Raw genomic sequence first — 23,054 nt, 5'->3', positions numbered from 1 at the left:
CTGTTCCCATGAGTACTGAGTACATCCCCTGTCAGGGTTCAGCATGGACAAAGGCTACAGGTTTATAAGCCCTGCTATCTCCTGTGTAGAAGCAGAAGTTGACTCATTGCTCAGTCAGAACTGATGGAGGTGCCAAAATTCAGCAGCAAGGGTTAAGTTAGAGATTTGCATTTAAGAATTCTGTAAATTCATACTGTCTGCAAACTCATTCTGGGCATGCAGATGACAGAGTCAGCCCAGGATGAAGGCATTGCTGCTGCTAACATCCTCCCCCTCTTCAAGGAAACACCTTCTGCGTAGGCAGGAGACTTCCCTCAGCAGTTTCTTACAAACCACATTCCTATGCTTATATATTCCCTCTCCTAAGCTGGAGCAGGAAATGTTGTAACTGTAGATTGGCAGAGCAACATATATTGCATACCACATACCTGAAGCAAGTCTCCTTTTCTTCTTTTCCCCTCCTTCCAGAGAGCACTGACTGATGCATAATCTCTGTTTGGAACAAAGAAACTGTCTCCCCCTACTCCTAATGCAGAGATGCAATGATGCTTTTTTCCCTATAACTCTCTCTAAGTTATGCTTAGTCTTGACATGCAGTTTAAAGCAACCTTGAATTGACTCCACTGATATTGATCAAAAACCATGTAACTCTACGCTTTGGTCAAACCAGTGCACTGTGAATACAGCTACAAATTTAATTGGATGAGTGCTAGCATCAGAAAGTTACTGTCACCTGTAGCCTCCTGCAGACTTTTCAGTTTCATTCAGAAAAACTAGGACTAGCACCTGACTTCATCTCCTCCTTCTCTTAATAAACAGAGAACTGGTGCTTTGTTATCATTCCTCTTCATGAAGTAGAATGAAACTTTCACTCTGATTAATTCAGTCTTTTTTTCAGTTCTCCCCAAATACATTTTTTTTTTTTTTATTTTAGAATAACTGAGGGCAAGGGGGAATCCCCTAAAGAGGCCCAGTGCTTCCCTCCTTGTAATGAAACCCTGTAATGGAATGCCCTGCACTCCAATTAGGAAGAAATGCTAATTTTCTCCAGTTGAGCACCCCCTCTAGATGTATCTAATTTGTTTCACTGCTTTCATCTCTCCCCTCCATCGCATTTTCATTTAAAGGTTATGATCTGTTTGTGCCCTTCATGCCGCGCCCTGACAAGACACCCCTATGAGAGGTTGCAGGGGCCACGTCGCCCTTCCTAACCCCCTTCCCAAACAAAAACCAAAGCTTTTTTTTCCCTCCGCTGCCTCTTTAAGAAATGCAGAAAGATGAAGGGGAGGGGCAGAGAATTGGGAAGACAATAATTAAAAATTAAAAAAAAAGCAAGCCCTCTTGCCGATTGGGTTGTTGGATTTTTCCTACAAAAGGTTAGAGACCTTTGCACCATGACAAACACCAGTATGATCAGTGCCAGGCCAACTGGGAGAAACAGAATCACCGTGTTTTCCTACTTCTGCACATCTATTTTAGGAACAGCTGACATGCAAAGAATACCCTTTTGCAAAAGGTTTCGGGATGCTGAATTGCCCAGCTCCTAACAGGGCTGAGTAATGCAATCTCTCCCCACCTGCCACAAAGACAGCCTGGTCAGAAAGGACGAGGAAAGCTGACTTGGCTGAGGAGAAAGACTCTGAGCAGTGCTTTCCACTCCTCCCTAGAGGGTTATAAATCGTGCTGGGAGCAGGGCCTTGAGATGGGTAGCACGGGACTTGGAATTGCTCCTCCTGGCAGCTGTGACTGTGGGGAGGTGTGTAAATCCTCAGGGCAGAACCAACCTGCACAGGACAGCTGTCCAGAAGAGGTTTCTGCAAAGACTGTATTTGTAGCACAGGTTAAGATGGACATCCAGATCACCCTGCTGGAACCACAGCAGTTCCCTTGGAGATTATAAGGTCTTTTCCACTTAAATAAATAAATTGAAGCCAAAATCCTACTTCTGTTTTTTTCCAACAAGGCCCCTCCATCCTTCCACAGTGTTCTCGAATAAAATAGTAACCCTGGGGCTGAACCCAGGATCTCCCCTCCCCTACAGCACCTTGTTCCTAGGCTAATCCATTCATTCTTCCCGTTCAGCTTCTTCACTTTGCTTCTTTCCTTTTCTTCTTAGCCATTAGAAGGGAAATCCCTGATCCTCACTCTAGACACAGGGTCTAGACACCACACACCTCTTGTCAACACCCTACAAGTTCAAAGAGCCCCAGGAACCTCTTAGGAGGCAACATGGCTAAATGGACTCTGCCTGAAAGGCAGTAGGACCTCCTGGTGGCAGAGCCTGGTGGAAGAACCTCCTCTTGGAAGGAGAGGAAGAGCCGATCACGTTGCACAGGCCGAGCGTTGACTGGGCAGTTCTTGGACGCTAAGAGAAAGTTGGAAAAGTCCTGCAGGAATGGTTGCTGTTATTAATGGGCACCTTGCTAATACTGCCCAAGATGGCCAGCTCCTTCTCGGTCATTTGCTGCTGCAGGCACCAAATCCCATTGGTCACACAGCTATATGCTCCGTTACAAGCTATTTCCTCTGGACATCTGCAATGCCAAAGGCTTCTGCAGAAGGTCCTGATGCTCTCCCCCCTTCCACCCTCCTCTGCAGACACAGCTCCCTCATAACTCGACTTGCTGGGCCCGCAGCGGGTGGGAGGCACACAAAGATTTACTCTTCAGAGATAGCACCCTCGCCCTTTCCTCCCCCACGAGCCCCCTCTCCATCGGGTCCGGGCAAACAAACCCCGAGTGGGAAAGAGAGCTCGCAAGAGGCCTGCGTCTGGCCCCGGCCGCCTTTCATCCCGAAGACGCCTCTTCCCGTTGGAAAATACAAGCATTGTGTGAAACCATTTTAATATATTCATGCACATTCCTATAGCTCGCAGGAGCGAGCGGGTCCCAGCACCCTCCCCTCCCCTCCCAGCCCTTCCGAATGATTTTCATCGGCCACGATGCACTGGGAATGCCACCTGTTTTCTCAAATGCCCGCGAGTATGTAAATGGTGGGAATATGCGGGCCAAGCGCCGTGGTTTTATTGTGCTGCAGAAAAGATTTTACTAATTACTCGCCTAAACTCCAGAGCAGTAGGCCTGCTTTTTTTTTTTTTTTTACAAAGCGGGGAAGATGGGGGCAGGGAGAAGAGGAGGAGGGGGACTAAAAAAGAAAGAGGGGGAAAAAAAAAAAAAAAGAGTGTAAAGGGAAAGAGGGAAAAGGAGAGGGAACGCAAGGGATGCATTTCAAAGTTTCTCCAGCAATTGGATGGGGGGGGAGCTGGGCCAATGTGAAATCATAGAGGTCAAAGGTGGGTCTCCCTCCCTTGTGAGAAAGTGGTGAATCAGGACGGTTTATCAAACGATCATTTTCTTTTGAAACTGGGAGGCAGCGGCTGGGACAATTCTGCAGATGTGCTTGATGAGTTTGGGACAAAAATGGGCCGCCTCCTCCCCCCCTCCCCCCTTTAAGGTCTCCCATCAGGGGTTGCTTCTCCCTCCAGTGCCTCCAGGACCCTCCCCTCCCTTCTTCAGTGGTCAGCTGAGACCCCCACCCACTGATCGCCTTTGTGTGCCTGGCCTTTGGACACACTGACAGGGCCCTTTATGAGACCCCAATCAAGACCCCCATGTCACAGGTACCTAGTAGAGATACCAGACCCTTTTCAAATGAGGAACAACAAGGAAAATATGCTGGCCCATTGTCCCAGCACGGCACCAAGGGAGATGAAAGGGCCAGGCTGCTCCCTCTCCGCAGACCGCCTGCCAATCAACCCCAGTTATTAAGGTCACGATGTGGAAATTCTTTTGACCTACACCTAATCAAAGATGCACCAGGGCCTTTTGAGACAACATGGGGGAAGGTGGGAGGGCAGGCATCCCCCCGCCTTCCCCACCCATAAATACAGTGGAGCTTCCAAAGAGAATTTAGGAGGAGTTACCCCAGTGGTGCTGAGGCACACTTGTCCCGAGTGCCGCCGGGGCAGCCGAGCTGGGCTCCGTGCTGGCATTCAGCCTCTGGAGAGCTTAAATGAAAAGCTTTCCTCACTGAAAAGTTGCAGACTGAGCAACACAGGAGGTGGCTCAGAAGTCACCATTGAGGACCGTGTGTGATAAGTACTAAGCATCCTCCTTCCCATCCCCAATTGCTTTGGTTTTCACTGGCTGTGGGCTTCACAAAACACATTCAGCACCAAACAGCGCTGGGCCCTGAAGAGGAAACTCACTGGGCATGAATCTATGAGCTTCCAGAAGCTGAAGCAACTGGAAGAGGGGATGGATGCTAGCAGTAAAGAGCATTCTGAATCCCCCTGGCACGGGTCAGATGGGATCAGAGAAGCACATCCCACCACACAGCTACAGAGCACTTGGGATAGGGACAAGATCACCTGCCCCTGAAAAGCTGTTCTGTATCCCTCACTGTCTGAAGGACACCACCACATGCTCAGTAACAGATCAGACACAGTACTTCAACCTGACAGCAGTGACACAAGAACCGACAGACTGCAGTCTGTGGTAGTCCACACAAAAGGGAGAAAAAACAAACACCATAACAGAAACATTTTTCAGCATATATGGGAGTCTTCTGTCCATGCATGATTTAGAATAACGTCCTCCAGAAGAGCTACATGATTTAAATCATGCCCACCACCACCACTAGCACACTTAAGACCAATCTTGGTGAAGCAGAAACTTCTGGCATCCGTCTTGATGCAGCAGATCCAGCAGCATCCAGGCAATATCCTTCCCAGTGCCACTGCCAGTTTGCTGCCCTCATCCTGTTGGCATCCTTCAAAGCCCACCTGGATCAAGCTGTTAGTGAAAGCCAAGTACACGTGATGCTGTGGAGGAGTGAAGACACGAGCAGTGCGACTGTCCTAGCAACAGACCTGCAGGTTTCGTTATGCTAAACACTTTGCTCATGCATTGGCTCAAGTTCCTCCACCTGCTGTCCACATTTAGCTCATGAAAGACCCAGGTTCAGCGCCACTTTGAGTCCCCCAGCTCCTGCCACAGAGCCCACCTAAGATAACAGCCTACTAGTGGTGACCAGCTGGGTGGGAGATGAGAACGGGGAGACTCAAAAAGAGCTTTGGCATGAAGACTGTACGTCCACAAATCTTGCTATACAACTTCTCCACTGCAAGTTGTTCCTGTTAAATTCTAACCTTGAGGTTAGCTACTGGGTTCCCAGCTCCATATCCTTGTTCCTTGGCTCTCTCACGATTCCTGAAGCGGGTAGAAGACAGTTTTTTAATCCTTGATATTAAACCAGCTCGCTCCTACACCACAGCAACACGTGGCCTGGTTTAGGTTGTTGGAAGCCAAGACCCAAGGGGCACACAAACCAGCCATCTCCTCTACAGGAAGCTCCACTACCCAGCCAGGTGTGACTTCAGCACGGCAGACAGAGGTGAGTTTCTTACTTCAGGGCAACAACCTCCACTATCTCCCTCCTTTCAAATGCCAACCACAGGCTGAGGACCAGCCTCCTGTCCTCAGAGTGAATCAACACTCCTTGAGAGGGGCTAGGCTGCTATCTTAGGGCACTGCAACTCCACTTCCCACCTCGGGGCATGAGCTCGCATCCTCTGAGTGAGGCTCCCTGCCTCATCTGGGAGGAGTAACAGTGGAAGCTGAGCCTGGTTAGAGGCATCCGCACCTGGGGCTCTCACCGTACAAGAAATGTCCATCCCTCTCTGTCACTCCCCGCCCCCAAAAGCAAGCCTTTGAAAGGCAGGGGAGGGAACAGACACCACTCTAATTGTAGGAGTGAAACCTGGCATCCTCCTGCCCATCTACCTTTGCACTCGCTCTCTGATTCTCTTTGAACCTCTCGTACAGCTTGTCAGGTCGCTGCCCTCCCAAGAGATCAGAAAAAAAAAATAGAGCAGTGATTACTGTTGTACACTGATTTGCAAGGAGAAAGAGAGAGAGAGAAAAAGAGAGAACAGCCTCCATGTGTCAGGCTATGAAAGGGCTCTGACTCTGAAGCCGCCTGAAAAACAAACCCTTAATTTAAATGTTAATGAAAGTGCTGAAGAGACATCAGAGGCTTTCGTTTCTCTACAAGGAGCAGAATCACCAGGTCTAGAATTTATGGCCCCCTTCACCTCCCCTCTCCTCTTCTCTGCTCCATCAGCCAGAGAAGTTAGGAAAGGAAAAAAAAAAAAAACCCTAATTTTAACATTAACTCCACACTTCCACCCTGGGATGCAATTGCTAAATTATCTGTCGGCAGAACACTGATCAAAGGTGGAAAAACAAAGGCACACTGCACAACTGAGCAAAGGTAAACAGCAGCCGAGGTCTGGTGAAGTTACCTTCCCCTCCTGTAAGTTTAAAAAGCAAAGAGAAAACGATTACAAACTGGAAATAGAAACCTCAAGGCATAAGGCTGCCAGCCCCCTCAACTAAGTTTCTTCTGTCACATCGATTAAACAGGCATGGATTCTCCCGTGCAAACCGAGCAACAGAAGAAAGATGCTTCCCCCAAGCTTTCTGAGACAGACTTTCCCCTCAAGCAAGGTGAAAGATGAGAAAAAAATGGCAGGAAAAAAAAAAAAAAAGACTCAATATGCAACACAGCACCACAAGATTAGAAACAGATGTCTGGGATCTGACTCAGTTATAGCTACTGCTTCCCAAAACCTGCTCACCTGCCCGTAACCACTAGTGAGCCAATTCACACAGTTATAGACAATCTATATGTTAGAGTATTGGCCAAAAGTGACAAAAAAGGAGCATTTGATAAGTTGTGTAAACTGTGATGCACAAAGCAAAGAAACTGAATTGAAGAAGGGCAAGTTGCACAGTTTGCCAACCTACAGAAGTGTTTGTATGTGCGTTTCTGCAGGAGAGGGAAAAGGGACATGTATTTTCTTCACCAATGTGCAGAAGGCCAAAGAGAATCATTATCACACGATTAAGAAAGTAAAACAAACTCTTCTTCCTCCCAGCATCAAGGGAACAGTCAGGGCACACGGATGAGGCACAGGTGTCATTTTAGCTCCAGAGGGGAGAAGCTGGAAAGAGAAACTGATCCTCATTTCCTGCTCTTCAGCTCGGGGGTGAAAGAGCACCAAGGCAGTTATGACTATTGCATATATCTAGAAGCCTGCATCCAGATCGCTCTCTGAGGTCAGTAAGGGACGGTACTTAACACCACCACTAACGCTGTGAGTCCACCCTGGGATCTCACAGTCAAGTAGAGCTCTTCCTGCCCCTGTTTAAGAAACAGCTGCAGGTCAGAGTCCCCTCTCAATTATTCAAACCGACCAGGCTCTGCAGAGATCCCTAAGGACAGCAAAACTATCGCTGCCTGCTATTTTGCTGTCGATGCACAAACCAAAATAAAAACCCGAGTTACTTGTCCTGTGTCCTAGCAGATTCAGAAAGGTTAACCACACAAAGCTAGGTCAAAACAGAGCAGCGCTACAGCCAACAGCTCATCTCGACATGCAGTAAGGGATAAAATCGGAGCAAGAAATGAGGGCGGTGGGAACATTAACAAGCATTTTAACTGCTGCACATTAGGGCTTCGGCTGTACAGTTAAAACCACTGCAAAGTTGCTCTGACTCAAGTCGGTTGTTTTGCTTTAAGGCAACCTGCGAGATCAGATTGTTTCGTTTTCACAAAAAGTTTCCAGATAACCATTAAAAAGAAGCCTTCAAAATGAATCGTTTTGATTCATCCCACTGGAAGAGAGGCCCATTCAGCCACGGCGTCTGCCAGTATCCCTTCTCTTCCTTCTTTCCCCCAGCATGTTCTGAGTAAGTTTTTACAGTTCGTCTGAGGTTGTCCACAGGGACAGGTATCTATCTCCCCAGATATTACTTCCCCATAATATTCCATGGAAATGGCAACCAAGTTCACAGAGATTCAAACCAGCATGTAGAGAGAAAGGAGTCAGCTCTCAGCTACAACACTGCAGAAATCTCCGCAGAAATCTCTCTCTAGGAGAGAGAGCACAAGCTCTTTTAATTCAGCTGCTCACAGAACTACTCATTTTCCTTTAAATCAAGTATTGAACACGGATATCTTGTCTTTGGTACAAACTTTCCTCCTCTCTGAAGTGAATCTGCACTTCAGTAAGGCCACTTTTGCAAAGAGAGGTCATGTACTGCAGTAGACCAGCTGACATAGCTGGAAAGGGGACCAACCATCTTGCAGGCTTACACCCCAAAAGCACATCTCTGCCACAACAGGGCACGTTACAGTCCGGTGTCGTTCCCCCAGATTGCACCAAAGGTTTCCCAGCTCTCCATCTACAGCTGCACATCAAAAACCATTTTTGTGCCTCCATCATCTCTTTTCTGAGTTTAAAATCTGCTAGGCTTGTAATACAACACAGGAAGACCAGTTCTCATCATAAACATTTCAAAATCTAAATAGCAAATTCCAGTGGCCAGACCTGGCAGGAGCAGCTAGCTTAGAGTTGAATACTTTTTTAATCCAACACCAAAGAATTTCTGAATGCAAGATTATTAGTAAATTTAACATCAAGGTCCACTTTTTTTTTCTTTCCCCTTCAGTTTACAAGCTTCTCTATCTTTAGAAAAAAAATGCATTGCAACTAACTTTCCCCTAAATAAAGGAGCATTTCAGTAGTACAACGTGTATCTGCGTTTATATATATAAAGCCCTGTATTTCTGCAGCCATAAATGCCAGGCAATTGGACCCCGTTTTCTCCATAAACCTATCCTTCAAATTAAACAGTGCACAGTGGTCACTTCTCTTCCCTGGCTACTGCCACCTTAGGGAATCACAAAGCATGAAGGTGCCACTATTCCGCCAGAAACCCCTGGCTTTGCCTCACTTTACACATTTGAATTGGTCCACTGCACTCAGGCTTGCCCTGGTCCCTGAGCACACATAAGTCATGGCAGTAAGCACTACTAAATGAAAGTTTAACATCTGCATGACGCAGAGTTCAAAAGGCAAATGAACTCGGGGGGAAGGGGATTACAAGCAGCTAAGAAACGTAGTTGAGTGCACTCAGCCTCTCTGTAAGGACAGCGTTTTACTCATCCATGCAGAAGGACAGCGCTGGACACCAATTAGTGGCCAGAGCAAGGTGAGGCACCCTGGTTTATGGGTGCTCTAAGACTCTTCTCTAGTCCCTGACCTGTGACGTGACACCTGCTGTCCCAGGTGCACCGACCAGCACCGCTATTCAGAAGACTTGCTGAAAACCCATACAATGCTCTCCCTGTCCCCACGACCCTGCAGAACATTGTTAGGAAGCCCCAAAGCAATAAGACCCCAATAACGTATCTTGGTGTGAAGGCACTTCCACGACTGAAAGGTAACACAAAAGACTAACCATGGTTCTCCCCATGTAGTAGGAAGAAACGATCTGGTATTCCTGGTACCTTTTTACTACCTTTCACCCTACCTGATTTTCCTTAATGGCATCATTCTGCTTGCAGACCCTGCCAGCATCCAGCCCAGCATCACGAGACAAAGAGCAAGAAAGCCTCCTCCATAGCTCAGCACATCTGTGAGAGGATTTCTGTACAGCCACATGGAAACTGGGGATGACTCTAAGCAGAACACTAAAGCCTGAGGAGCTGCACTTGGAGACTACTAAAGAAGCTTCAGTGACAGACAGAAAGATCTCTGAAACAGAAGAAGAAAAGTTTCACTGCTGTCTATTAACAGCTGAGGTTCAGTAAGAATCCAGCCCTGACTGCTTTAGAGAGCCTTAGTTTTGGCAAACCTCCAGGTCAGGAAACTTCAGCCTCTCCAGAGCAATTCCTAACGGCTAGAGCTAGAGAAGCTCTCCCTGCTCCTACCCCACCACGCACAACTGCTTTGAGCTGTTCCAGAAGTCTGCCTGTACACAGCAGAGAGAGCTGGTGGACTCTAAGCAACGATGGGCCAAAATACCTGTGGTTGGAGCCTGATTGTACAGCAGCTCTACACCATAACCATCCATTCTTATGGAGGAGATCCCAGTTTACAGCAGCAAGGGAGGAGGCAGAACTGGGAGGGTATGTCGAGTGGTTAGGAGGAAGTGGAGGTTACAGGCCACGTTCAGCCTCACTGAGGAACAAACGCATCCAAGCGCTGGCCAGAAGGATGGGGACTGCTAGGGAGGAAAAGCTTCACACACAAGTGCATAGGGAATGCCTGTGGGTGAAATATGGGCTCCTGCAAATAAAACAGAAACCACGGAGCTCCCCAAAGCAGACCTTGCTAGAAACAAGATATTATCTTCTTGATACTCACCCTCATTAGACAGCAAGCAATAAAACCTATTAGTGAAAAATTCATCTCCCCTGCCCCTTGCCCTGGCCCTCCCCCACCACATGCCCTCCTGCTCTGATCCTCTCTCTCTTCTAGGATGGCTGCGATTTGTTCTGAGAAGCGACAGGTTTATAGGTTAGCCGACACCTTCTCTCTGTGGAATTTTAATTAACTTCTCCCATCGTCAATATGTTAAGGAGCAGGGTTCCCATTATACGAGGTCAGCAGCGTGTTTCAGGCCCTGCTATATCAGCCGTCAAATTGAAGAATTAATGACGTGGCTAATTGGCTCTAATTCTCCACCCCCCTCCCCAAAATATGGAGGGGCAAGATGGGGGGGGGGGTGAAGAGGGAATAGGGCAGGCTGGTGGGGGAGGCTGGTACAGTCCACAGTCTCATAAAAAGAGTGCACAATTTAAGCCGACTTGTTCATGGGGTAGCTGTTCTACCACCCCTCATTTATCACCCCGCAGGGAGGAAAGGGGGGAGTGGGGAGACAGTGGGTAAATATTGTGACAAAGAGCGTGCACAAGCGTGCACGCCAGGGAGAGGAACGCTGTCCTGACAAGAGGCCACCTCCGTAGGTCATCACTTAGGAGTAGGAAGCAGCATGCCACTAGGCTCTAACCAGCCGTGGTGCTAGAGCCAGAGCCTGTCTGCTAGAAAAGGGGCCTTAGCAGCACAGAAGACTGCAAAGGGTTTCTATCTAACATCACACAGCAGCATTAATGCATGTGGCACTTCTTCAAAAACACTATCTGTGCCAAACGTTTGGAGCAATGGGACAAGGGAATGGCAAAATCATAGCAGGCCCAGAGGGTCACTTCCTTGATAATGCCACTAGCTCCGCACCACTAAGTTTCTGCTGCCTGCAAAACAAGCTCAGATATCTACTGAGGACAGCAGTTTGGGGAAATACTTGGGCATTGCACAAGCCTAAAATTCACTTGTTGAAGACATCACGTGGACAGCAAAACCAGCTCTTCTTTCCTCTTCCCCTCAGGAAAGCTAAATAAGAATCTCTCTTGCATGCAGAAGAACAGCTTAATAATGCAAAGAGACAGATCATTGCTGGCCAGCATAAGATTTTAACTGCAAGAGTTTAAATTGCTCAGATTTTCACTTCCTCAAGAACAGGATCAGTTTGAAAAACACCTTAGAAGACACTGGTATTTTGCCCTTACCTTCCATGCTGAAGTTGTAGCATTACATCTGCATTAGAAGCATAGAGCTACAGGTGATAGAGGTTGGAAAAACTTGTTCATGAACTCTGCTTCTACCTTCCTCTGTTTAGCATGCCAAATTTACCCTGAAAACTGAGCGCTAACCACTGCACACAGCTCCAAGCAAGCTTGCCAAGCCAAAAAAGTAAGGATCTTTTTGCTTGGCATCTCTTCTGCCACAGAATGAAAATACAAGTTGGCATCTCTTCAGTAGAGAAAACCTCAAGAGGATCTGGCTCACTGCTTCTAACTAGGAAGCCAGAGCAAGTCAGAAAGTTTGCTCTGCAAGTAAGATTGAACAGGTCCCACCTGAGACAGTAACAGAAATGCAGGGCTATTTTCACAGCCTCTTATGAAGGGACCACTCTGTTGTGCAGGGGCACAAAAAAAACAAGTCTTTTGGGGACACACATCCTATCCAACTCCTTTAGTTCTTCTCTCTGTTGGAAATTGTGAATAAAGAGAGCTCATTTACCTTAATAATGGGCTGATAGCAATGGACCACACTCGATCCTCTGTCTGCACTGTATGTAGACACTGCCCAACTCTGCCCGCGGACAGGGACCAAACCTAAAGAGAGAGATGCACATTATGCCATGTCACCCAGAAGGCAAAGAAGATAGAATGCACACTGCTAATGCTGTGCTGCAAGAGCTCCCCAAACCATCTTGCTCACCTTCCCTGATATCCTTTCCCTGTATTCCCATTACTTATTTCTGAGGAGAGCCTTTCCATCACTGGCAAAACAAGCACTCAGAGTTACACGATGACTCAGTTTATGATTATGACCTTCCATCCCACTTCACCACGAGGAACAGAGAAAGCACTCCCATCACCACGCGCTTTCTAGGGCAGCACTCAGCACAGACATTTCTCGTCTTCTGGAGTTAAATAAACAAGAAGCGAGATTTGATCAGATCTCTGCTGCTCTCTTGAACAGTGCAGGAAGACTTTGTACCATCCCTGGAAATATTTCCATTCCTATTTTCTATAAAATTAATTGTTCACTACCCTGTAAAATAGCTCTGTGTAAAGCCACCCCCTTTGGAGCAAGCTTCTTGAGTGCACCCCAGGCTATTCAGTGCCCCCCTTGCTTACTGACAAGACAATGTAAGAGAAATCTCTTCCCTCCCCCACCAGTGCACACGTGCACATCCCCACCCACCAGTTCACCTTCCCCACTACCTTTGTTTCTGGGTCCTTATAAAGTCCCCCAGCTTCTTGCTGGGGCCTCTGCTTGCGTTCCTCACTTTCCCCACCTTGCCCTCATTCTTGGCTCAGAGAACTTGAGCCCCCCAGTTCTGTGTAACCGACCCACAATGTTTCACTTCAGGACTTCAAAGCTGGGAGTGCCCTATTTGTTTGTTTGTTGATAATGCCCAGGATTGCAGGCTATTCTTGTCAGCGGGGAATTTAGCACCTAGTGTCAGCAAAAGCAGCAGAAAAGCTTAACTCTTTTAAGGCATCCCTATCTCCTACAGGTTAAAAATATTGCTCAGAGCACACTATCTGGTGCCTATCACACAGGAATGTACATTAGCAGCTCTTCAGGGCTTAGTCCTAATCAACACTCAGCAGAGCCCTCAATAGCTTAGACATTTAGAGCCCCTTTAAAAGGCTGGTAGGGATTCCCTTCCACCCTCCAAGAGTCTCATTCATGCAAACAAGGCAGCCTACAAAAGAGATAGTAAAAAATAAACGGTGAACATCCTTAGAGCCTATGCTGCAGGGAGCACTGGGTGGGCAAGATCTCACACTAGCTCCAAGAAAAACAGACTTAAATTCCCCCCTGGCCTTCAGGAATTTGTTCTCAAGGTCAGGGGAGGTCTTTCCTCTGGCTGCCAGGGAAGCACCAAGAAGGCACTCTCCCAGTAAAGAAGCTCCAGAAAACAGAGAGGAGCAGCCCTGCTTAAAAGTCAGAAAAAGCAATATCAACACCTTGTTCCTGGGAGGTAAACAGCATCTCAAAATAGTGCCTTCTGCATCTGAACACCCATCTCCTTGTGGGTGATTTTACCCAGGAGTATGCTCATACAGAGGGACCAACCAGAATAGATAGGGTAGAGTTGCTCAGCAGCCTTGTCAGATGGTTATCCATTAACACACACTTCCTACAAAACCTGGAAAGAGACATTTAGGTCTTCTTTCAGCCCACCTTCTCCTCTTGTCAAACAGGAATTGCCTTTTTTCCTTTTACCTCCATTAATGCTCTAAGATTTGTACCAAGAACCAAGAGTATCCAACATCTTACCCTGAGCAAAAGCAAAAACTTTCAACATTCAGCAACCACTACTAACAATAACAAGTGCTTGTGAAGATGCTACAGGTACTGCATCATGCTAGCAGGACACAGGTGAAATCGCTATGTGGAGTTTTCTAAACTACTAAAACAGAATTTGTTACAGCTCAGGAGAACAACTCTCCAGGTCTGTGCAGGAACACATCACTGCCAACCAGATCCAGGAAAAAAAATATCAACAAGGTCCTGTCTCAAAAAGAAACAGCCAGCAATTATGCGACAGGATTCAGTGATAACAACTGTAAGGGAGAAATGGGAGCTTGTTATATTTATAGCCTAATTTCACTCCCAATTTGTAAAACAAGAACCATAAAAAATAAAAAATATAAATCAACTACAATCCCATGGGGCTGGAAAAGACATCATGCTACCCTTTAAAGAGATCGAATATACAACAGAGAGCATGTGAAGCAGCACTGCATCACGAAGCAAAGATGTGCTTGAGATACATACAGCAAATTTCAGACTAACTGGCAAGGATTTCCACTATAGTGTTAGACAAACGTACAATGAAAGAAGCAAAACATCAGCTGCCTTCTTTTGTACTTCCTAGTTTAAACTAGCAGCTGATATCCTGACAAATCTCTTTCTTAAAAGCTTGGCACAGCAAGCATCTTTGCAAAGACATAAGCCTATGCCAAGATACCCAGCACTCCTCCTGCACACACACAAGCCAGGGCTTTCCAGAGAGCTTTGCTGACACAAACTTTCATGGCACAAGACCTCTGAGGTCACGACTGCAGCAGCACCTGCAGCTGCTGGAACATCACTGCTCACCTTCGCTGTTCTGTCCCGGGAGCCACTGACAATGAGGCCACCTTGGAAGTCCACACAGTTCACCTCTTGTTCATGAGCAGAGAACTTGACACTGTAGGAGCCGTGGATCTTGTGAAGGACAATATTTCCATCCCTGAAAAACAAAACCCCAAGCAGGGAGTGTATCAGCTGCCTCTCCCTTGCCTAGTCACACACCTTCCATTCCTGCTTGGCAGTGCCACTGAAAGACCAGGACTGATCTCTCATGGGAGCTGAAATTCAAACAGCATTATTAACCCTCCACTCCTCACACATCACCTGTTCTCTCAAAATCCCATCTGGATCCCACATCTGGCCATTCAAAGCCTGATCTGCTGCACATGACAAATTTCCTGGCTAACTTTCCACCCACCACTTTGTGTTAAACTGTAGAAACTAGCAGAGCAGCCATTCCTTCTTCTCCTGCTTTCAGCTTGCCAGAATCCTGGCTGGACGCTGAACGGACAGAGTAAGTGAGTGTCATGTTAGAGCCTCAGCTTTTCATTCTTTTCAGAGCAGTTACACAGGGTTTTGCATTTTGAATTAACTACAAAGACACTGAGACTTTTTTTTAGCCAATACAGTTGCTGGAATTTTAAATGCATGCCTTCATTTTCACCTGAATTTTGGGCTACAGTTCACAGGGGAGAGTGTCAAGGCATCCAGGGCAGACAGCCATGCTTGCATCCCTCAATTCTGTGCTGAAGTGCTGAGTATATTAATAGCTAAAACTTTATATATAACAGTTCTGTCATTTGCTGTAATTGAAAAAGGCCAGCCAAATGCAAAATTAATTGGAGAAGTGTGCGTGTGCCGGAATACTTGGCAGTTTTCCCCCTCTCCACAATTATATCAGTAGGTCTAATAAGGATACACTTGTCTCTAGAAAGCTTTATGCACAACTGCAGTCTCAGTTAACCAGCAGTTCTGGGTATTAGAACACAGCCTAGCTACCCAGACTGTAACAGGGAAAGAAATTAACCTTGCAGATCAGTCAGGATTGCATGACTCGACACACAGTCCTGATTTGACAATCCTGTGGACATCTGCACAAGTTCAAAAGAGAGAAGGACAGTTCAAAGGTCAACAGCATGAAACTCAGCTCTTCAGCTTTTTCAGGAGGGAACCAAATCCTAAGAGAGAAAGCAAGGGCTGAATACAGCCAAACCTAAGGACATCGTGTAGCAAGATTAAATCGTCTGCTCTGGGTTGGAGTTACACAAAACCTTTCCAGTTTCACTACCACACTCCTTGGGCTCCCTTCATTCACTCAACTTACCCTCCTCCACTGACAATGTGGGAGTTGACAAGTACAAAGCGACATACGTCCTCCTGGTGGCCAGAGAAGATAGCTTGAGGGTGACGCTGCAAACTTGTGCCATCTGGACAGAGTTGGTAGGCCTGGATGTTCTCGGCTTGAGACAGGTAGAGATACTCGCCATCCAACTCCATCCAGGGCATCAAACTGCAAACAGAGAGCAGGTTGGGGTCAGGGGGTGGGTGGGAGAGGAAAACAAAAAAAATACACACACCAAAAAAAAAAAAAAAAAGGAAGAAAAAAAGATTTTATACATAAACAAATTAAAGAAAGTTGTAAATTTGGAGTTGCTGGTTGCATACAAAAAGCAGGAGTTAATATGGCACAGCTAAAAAGTGGAGTTTCTTTAGCAACATATAAAGCAAATCACATTGCTGTCATTTTTCTAACCAAGAGCCGAGGAAAATGAAGCATGGAATCTCTGAAAGAGAAGATGCCCAAGAGCCTAGTGAATTTAGATGGGAAATACTTAAGGCTCCCTGACCCCTCTTCACAAGCCCTGCACTTTTTAAGAAACTAGACTATCAGGCATTTGTGAGCTATGTCAAGCATTTCTAACAGCCTTCAATCCGAGGCTCTCGGTGCAAACAGTCTTAGCTGTCCTCATTATTTGCTGATGCCCAGCAAACGACACAAAGCTGCCACTGTCCCACATGCATCTGAGCAGAGGAACAGAGCACATCAAGTAACACATATCTTCCTGCGAGGTCCTGCATCTCCTACACACGCTGTACACTATTATGCAAAGCAGCAGACTAAGCCTGAGGGTATCCAACAATTCTGTGCTCTTCATATAGAGGTATTTTTCTACACTCACACCTCTTCCACCCCTGAGTTAAAAGTAATGGCAGAGCAACCTCTCTTGATTTCTGATGCCCATCTTTTGGATGAGTCTCTACACCCCTTCTGCCCCTTACTACTTATGGGATAGTGGCAATTCCCTACAGAGGGGTTCCAGGCACAAGAGCAGTGAACTGCTAACGGAGCTGTTCCAAAGTATTTTGAAGATTGAAGTTAAAAGTGGAAAATAAGCTTCACTTTCTGGGAGATCAAGAGAGATAAGATACTCAAGCAACATCTGAATCAAGTCTGTTATCACAACACATTTATTTATTCCTGAAACCAAACCAAAATAAAGAAAACAAAACAGGCTGCGATGCACACTTACGCAGTGAGCTGTTTGTTCAAGATCTTGCTTTGTGTAGCCTCAAGAGAATCAAAAGATTGACCTTCTAGATACAAGGCCAGATGCAAAGAGACATGGGGCTCATGTCCTATGGGGCACAGATGTGTGAAATTGTCTCCGCTCTGCACAGTCATTGCTGAGTGCACCCATGAAAACATTGAGCAAAACCAGAGCCTTTCCACAGAACATCCTTTCAGTTCTCAAACTATTCAGACTCCCTGTTTTGAAAGCATCAAAACCTGACTCTTTTTTTTTTTTTGCAGATCACTCATCCTCAGTGGTCATGATTTTCTGTGTCAGCAGAGGCACTGTGCTCAGCAGCACCTCATGTCATCACAATAACAGACTAGAAGCAAGCAAGAGGACATGGTAGATTACTAGATAGAATGTTCCTGCTTGCCTTGTGTTCATTTCCAATAAGAAGCTTTCAGTCACAGGGACAGAGCAGTTGAGCAAAGGTTATAACGTTCATTTGGGATTTGGTCATATGCATGGAAAAAATAAGAGGCATCTTTAGAGCAGCAGCTTTGGTTTGAGGCAGGCTTTGATTTCCTCTTCCTTCCTCCACTCCCACACAGTCCTCTAAAGCCAAGTGAATATCCAGCTTCCCCAGACTACAGCCAGTTTCTGTGTCTCTTCCTGTTGCAGTTTAGCTTTTTACCTTTTTCTATGTTTTTTTCATAAGGACAAGTAACAAATTTGAAAGCGGGATAAATGAAAATTAGAGGATGCAGTTTGGATGGTGGCCTCATTAAATCAGACCTTGCATTTTCATTTGGGAAGCTGGTTTAGTAATGATCTCTAACAACCACAGAGCCTGTCTTCACAGATGGTCACAGGCACTTCAAAGGCAGGTATACAACCTGCACCAAGAACCACTCCGCTCATTACAGCTGTTCCCAGGACTTCAGACAAGCAGTGGCACATTATCCACCACTTCAATCTAGGCAGCAGAAAAAAGGCATGAAAGCTCAGTAGCAGGTCCCTGCTCTTCAGCAGCTAACAAACCGTAGTTGTTCTCATTTTTCCTTCTGTCTGGTGATGTGAAAGCTAAAAATTTAGATGTGCTGTTCAGACGAGAGACATACCTTGTGCTTTGCTTTGAAAGGTGAGTAGGTCTGCAAGAAAGAATTTAACGCCACCCTCCTCTCATTGATGTCAAATATATACTTTGGTAGTGAAGGAGGGAAGCATAAGGTAGAAGAAAGAAGCAGCATAAGGCAGAAGAATGGCAGTTAGCATTTTAGATTTGTACACCCAAATCAAGGGCCAGGGTAAAGCATGGGAGACAAAACAAGCATTTTGAGGAGACGCCTAGGTCCAAATCTGGGATCATGGTATATAGCAATAGATAAGCACATAGTAGTCTGGAGTCTGAAGTAAAGGTTACTAAATCCAACCAGACCTGCACAGATCAGAACAATGCCAAATTCTGGCTCTTACTGAGAGAGGAACTCTCGACTGGCACAGTGCATCCCTAGGGCAAGGCAGCAACTCCAGTTACCCCACATCCAGCTAGCCAGCAACATCCAAAACAGGCCAGACATCACTTGTAAAACCCCCATGGATCAGAAGGAGCATGAAACATCTCAGTTCAGGGCACAGAAGCAAACCCAAGGCCCCTCAGCGTCTGACAGAACCCAGGAGAAGAGGAAGGAGCCACTTGCTTTCGTTTCCATTTCAGGACCGTCTCCCTCCGGCAGCGTCCATGCCTCCAGTTGCGAGAGACCTTCACCCTCTCCTTCACTGGGATGCCAGCCGCTCTGCAGACAAAGGGAGAGAGAGGAGATTAGCAACCACGACTGATGCTACACGGAGAACAAATGCAACCAAGCCAGGTTCCAGGTACGTTCCCACTCTGGCTCCAAAAATGATGAACCGGCAAACATTGATGGTGCCAGGGCTCACTGTAGCTTGCGGGAGCTGACAAGAAAGGAGCCCTGAGCAGAGTGGGTGTTCATCGACAAAGCCAGCCATCCCTGATGGCCTCTATTGTACAAGCATCAGATCTGATCACAGGTACACAGACAGCAGCACAGGTTCAAGCACGACGCAATCAAGACAACACACAAAGAAATTTCCAGAGCAGCCAAAGAAACAAGACACCTCTTTTCTTCCAGAGACTAAAAAAAAGCCAGTTAGGCTAGGGGCAACAACACACAAGAACAGATGGAGGAAACACCAGTCAGGAGAACACTGAAACCAGAAGCCAGAAGAGTAGTAAAGAAACCGCTCCCGATCCTCACTTGCCTGACAATCACATAACCAGATACAGTAATTAGAAATCAAGGTAGGTTCAGACTACAAATACAATTTGTTTATCCGTATAACCTGCCAACACACACGCCCCAGTTAAGATGGACCAGCTTTTGCAGCTCACCAAAGGACTGAGAACCCCACCGCATCGCTGGAAGTTCTCTACTTCTAGCCAAAGTTACTCGAAGTTACTAAAGGAGAGCCTGTAGCTCACACCCAGTCACTGGGGTACAAATCAAAGACACTGGGACAAGCCAAGATCAACAGAGCTCAAAAAGTGACAAAAGGTACGTACCACAGGGACCTGGGATCCTGGTCCCTTTAGTGTCTACTCGAATTTACCCAGTTCAAGCAGCTGTTCAACATCTGTTTTCTTTCATGATCCAGAGTTGATTAAAGATTAAAAAAAAGAAAGAAAAAAGGCAGCTTTACAGCTTTAATACCTACCTTTCTCATATCATAAGCTTAATTATTTAATATCCTGGGTGGAGCTGCTTAGGTAGAAAGGACCAGAAATGTATAAATAAGAAACTCTCAATGTTATCCATTGTAACTTGGCGTTGTGAACCACTTAGTAGAGTACAAGAGTTGTTTCCCTTTTCGTGTACTTCCCAACTGCAAATGTTCCCCACAAGGGAAGAAAGGAAGATCCCCAGATCGCTGATAGATGGGGACTGGTGCCCAGCCAGGACCAGTTCCCTTCTCCCATCACCACCATGCCCCCAGAGCACTTCCCAAAAGTCAGATTTTTGGGTCCTGTCATTTTTAACACAAAGAGTAGCTCCCTGTAAATAAACATCTCCTGTGGTTGTTAATGGGTGTAGGAATCTCTAACCTGGCCCTGGGGCCTGGCCAGAGTCTCATTTTCCCAGCCTTCCTTCCATAGCCTCAGGCTTTTTTTTTTTTTTTTTTTTTTTTTTTTCTATTCACCCTTCCCTCCCCTTTTCTATGCTTTCCGGCACTTAGTCACCATTATAATTTGACTGCATTCCTGGGCATGTGACCCATTTTAAACAAAAACAGAAACCACACACAGAAAAGCTTTCCGTCCCCTAGAAACCTGCGCAACTCGAAGTTTATCATCAGTAGCGCCACACCAAATAAAAGTGAATTTAGGAAGCAACAGGCTCTTTATTTCTCCTAACCCTTTAAAAACTAACAATAAATTTAAATCTCTGGAGCTAGCCTAGGCTGCAAGAAGAGGAATTACATTTAAAGAGAGCACTTGCAGGAGCCTGTGGAGCCAGATAGTGTCTGAGATGAGGAATGCACAGCACTGAAAAGTCAGGTCGGGTCCAGCAGCCTCCTCATGGCTTATTACTCTCCCAGACAGAGTTCAGGCTCTCCGCCTACAACCAATTCCATTCATTTCTCCAAAAACTCCTCTCCCCACGCTCAGCCCCCAGTTAAGTTCTCCCCATGTACAGATTTTAAGTCACCAACTTGCACGGTGATGGAAAATGCACTCATGCCACAGCCCCCCCCCAACACGTACCGGTCCAGATATCCTGAGCTCAGCACACAAACCTTACTGAGACTAGATGCAATTTCCATGGCTCCAAAAAAAGGTGAATCCAAGGTCAAAAATGAAGCTTTCATCTTATAAAGTCGACCACTTTCCTAATTGGGGCCCAACTAGAAAAATGGCCCTACTAGGGGGTCTGCTACCTACCAGGTATCTGGAGCTCAACGCACAAACCCTTCCTGGTTTTTAGGGCAGGGGGGTGTTTGTTTTACTGTCAGTAGACATAAAATTCATCCAGCCTGCCTCCTCCACCCAACAATTTTGGATCCAGATAATTTAAACTTGCCTTAGAAGCATTCACCTTTTATTTTACAGAAATTCCATTTATTCAAAACAGAAGCAAGAGATGGGACGGGACATAAGGAGGCCATGAGAAGGGGGGTGCAGAAGTTGGACTGATTCCTTTGCCAACCCCACAGCAGCAGAGAAGGACCTGCAAAGATTTTCAGTGTTGGTCAGAGGCATTTTATCCCTTATACCCAGACGGAAGTTAAATCAAGGCCAGTGATGGAATCAAGTGCTGACATATAATTTGATTTGCTTCCTCAACAGCACTCTCCAGTTCAACTCCCAAAATACATCAGCGAGGGTGATGAGCAACATTGCAATGCCCTAGAGTAATTCTCAGATATTAGACAGATAAAAAAGGCATCACCATACAAACTTAATCATTTGATTAAAAAAAAAAAAAAAGATCCTTTTCTCCCCTATAAGACTGTTTTGCTTCAGTAATGATCAACACACTTTCTATGCATGATGTAAATTGAAGAATTGCTCCATGATGACCTGAAAAACATCATTAAGATTCATCAATACATCTACACTTGACTTAACTAAGTACCTCTCACATCAGCAACTGGATTCAAAGATTCAGCAGACTCACCCACCTCACAGAGATACATCCTATGGAAGATGCTGTGCAGGGACCACTATCCACAGCCACTGAATAACTTGACCTTTCTTAGCACGCAATCCAGCAAAACACTAAACCACGTGCTTAAAATTCACTACATGCTTAAGTTCCCTGTGAAATCAAGCTCTTGGCATTCAGGTTCTCGAAGAAACCACCCAGCAGTGAACTTCCACGACTGCAGAGGCTGACTCACTGAGGAAGGACCACTGTTTTCACCAGGAACAACACAGAGCTGCATCAGTACACAACTGAAGGACAGCCCAGCACCCTACAAGGATGACAGGAAAAATACAAGAAGTGGTGAACACTGTATGTGAAAATTCAGTGAAATTCAAGCAAAATGCTCTTAAATCCCACGCAAGGACCAGAGTCCATCATTTTACCACCTTTGCTAAGGGGTCACAATTATTAACAGCCTATGAAGTGGCGTGACACTATCTTTTTTTATTAGCTACTTAATCCAAAAAGCATTCTATCAGGATCCCAAACCGTGTGGTGCAAAACATGACCTGAGCTAACGCACGCTTCCAGTTGCATGCAATCCTGGTGGAGGTTTGCTTTGCAAAGCCTTTGCTTCACTAAGAAAGAGAAGCTGAACATTTGTCACAGCCTGGGAGAATGTTCCAGGACAAAAGTCATCCCAAGCAACCCACTATAAAGGAATTTTCATTTCCCCCTTCCTACCTCGCCCTCCCTTCCAAAAAGAGGTTAAAGTATTTTGCTCAAATTATGGATTTCCTCTCTTTCTTGGCAGAGTTACCAGAAGAAATTTAATATTCCACCTGGAGCCCACTTCCCAGCTGCTGAAGTGAGGGACTGGGACTATCCCCCCACAGCACCACTGACCCAGGCGACCTCAGCCACCATGACAGTTGCTGGCCGGGCCTCCAAAAAAAGCAGCAGAAGAACGAATTACTCAGCCAGAGATTAAGCCCATCTCCTCCCAAAGCTTCACTTCCAGCATCATTGCCTTCAATGATCCCTTCCCTGTGCAATCTCCTTTGCCACTAGAAGGGGTATTCCTGCAATAGCAGGAGCTTCTGTTTTACTGCGTCCCGGGGAGATTCCTCCTGGCCGTCTACAATTTCAGCATGTGCCAAAACAGCGGTGCCTGCAACAACACAGACCGTGTTACAGAAGGTAACACCACCGTGTCATACCGTCTATTTTCCCAGCTGCATGGGGCATCCTAACCCACCGAAACGCTTTGCATTTTGCTGCACTTTAAGTGCCGAAAGAGCTCGTCTGGAAATGCAAGTCTGCAGAGACCCGCTGAGAGCGAATCTCTTCTGCGGACAAAATCTG

General features: G+C 46.2%; 1 protein-coding gene across 1 annotated transcript in view; it reads right to left on the bottom strand.

Annotated features, from left to right (window-relative positions):
• The window catches only part of FBXW4 (F-box and WD repeat domain containing 4), a 57,528-nt gene that overhangs the window by 27,648 nt on the left and 6,826 nt on the right, over nt 1-23,054 (bottom strand). Inside the window, 4 exon segments of the mRNA XM_084526655.1 lie at nt 11,933-12,027; nt 14,534-14,666; nt 15,831-16,016; nt 18,723-18,818. Of these exon segments, the coding sequence (XP_084382781.1) occupies nt 11,933-12,027; nt 14,534-14,666; nt 15,831-16,016; nt 18,723-18,818 (510 nt within the window).

This window comes from Aythya ferina (genome assembly GCF_964211825.1).
Source record: "Aythya ferina genome assembly, chromosome: 7".
Lineage (NCBI taxonomy): Eukaryota > Metazoa > Chordata > Aves > Anseriformes > Anatidae > Aythya > Aythya ferina.
This window is presented reverse-complemented; position numbering and strand designations above follow the sequence as displayed.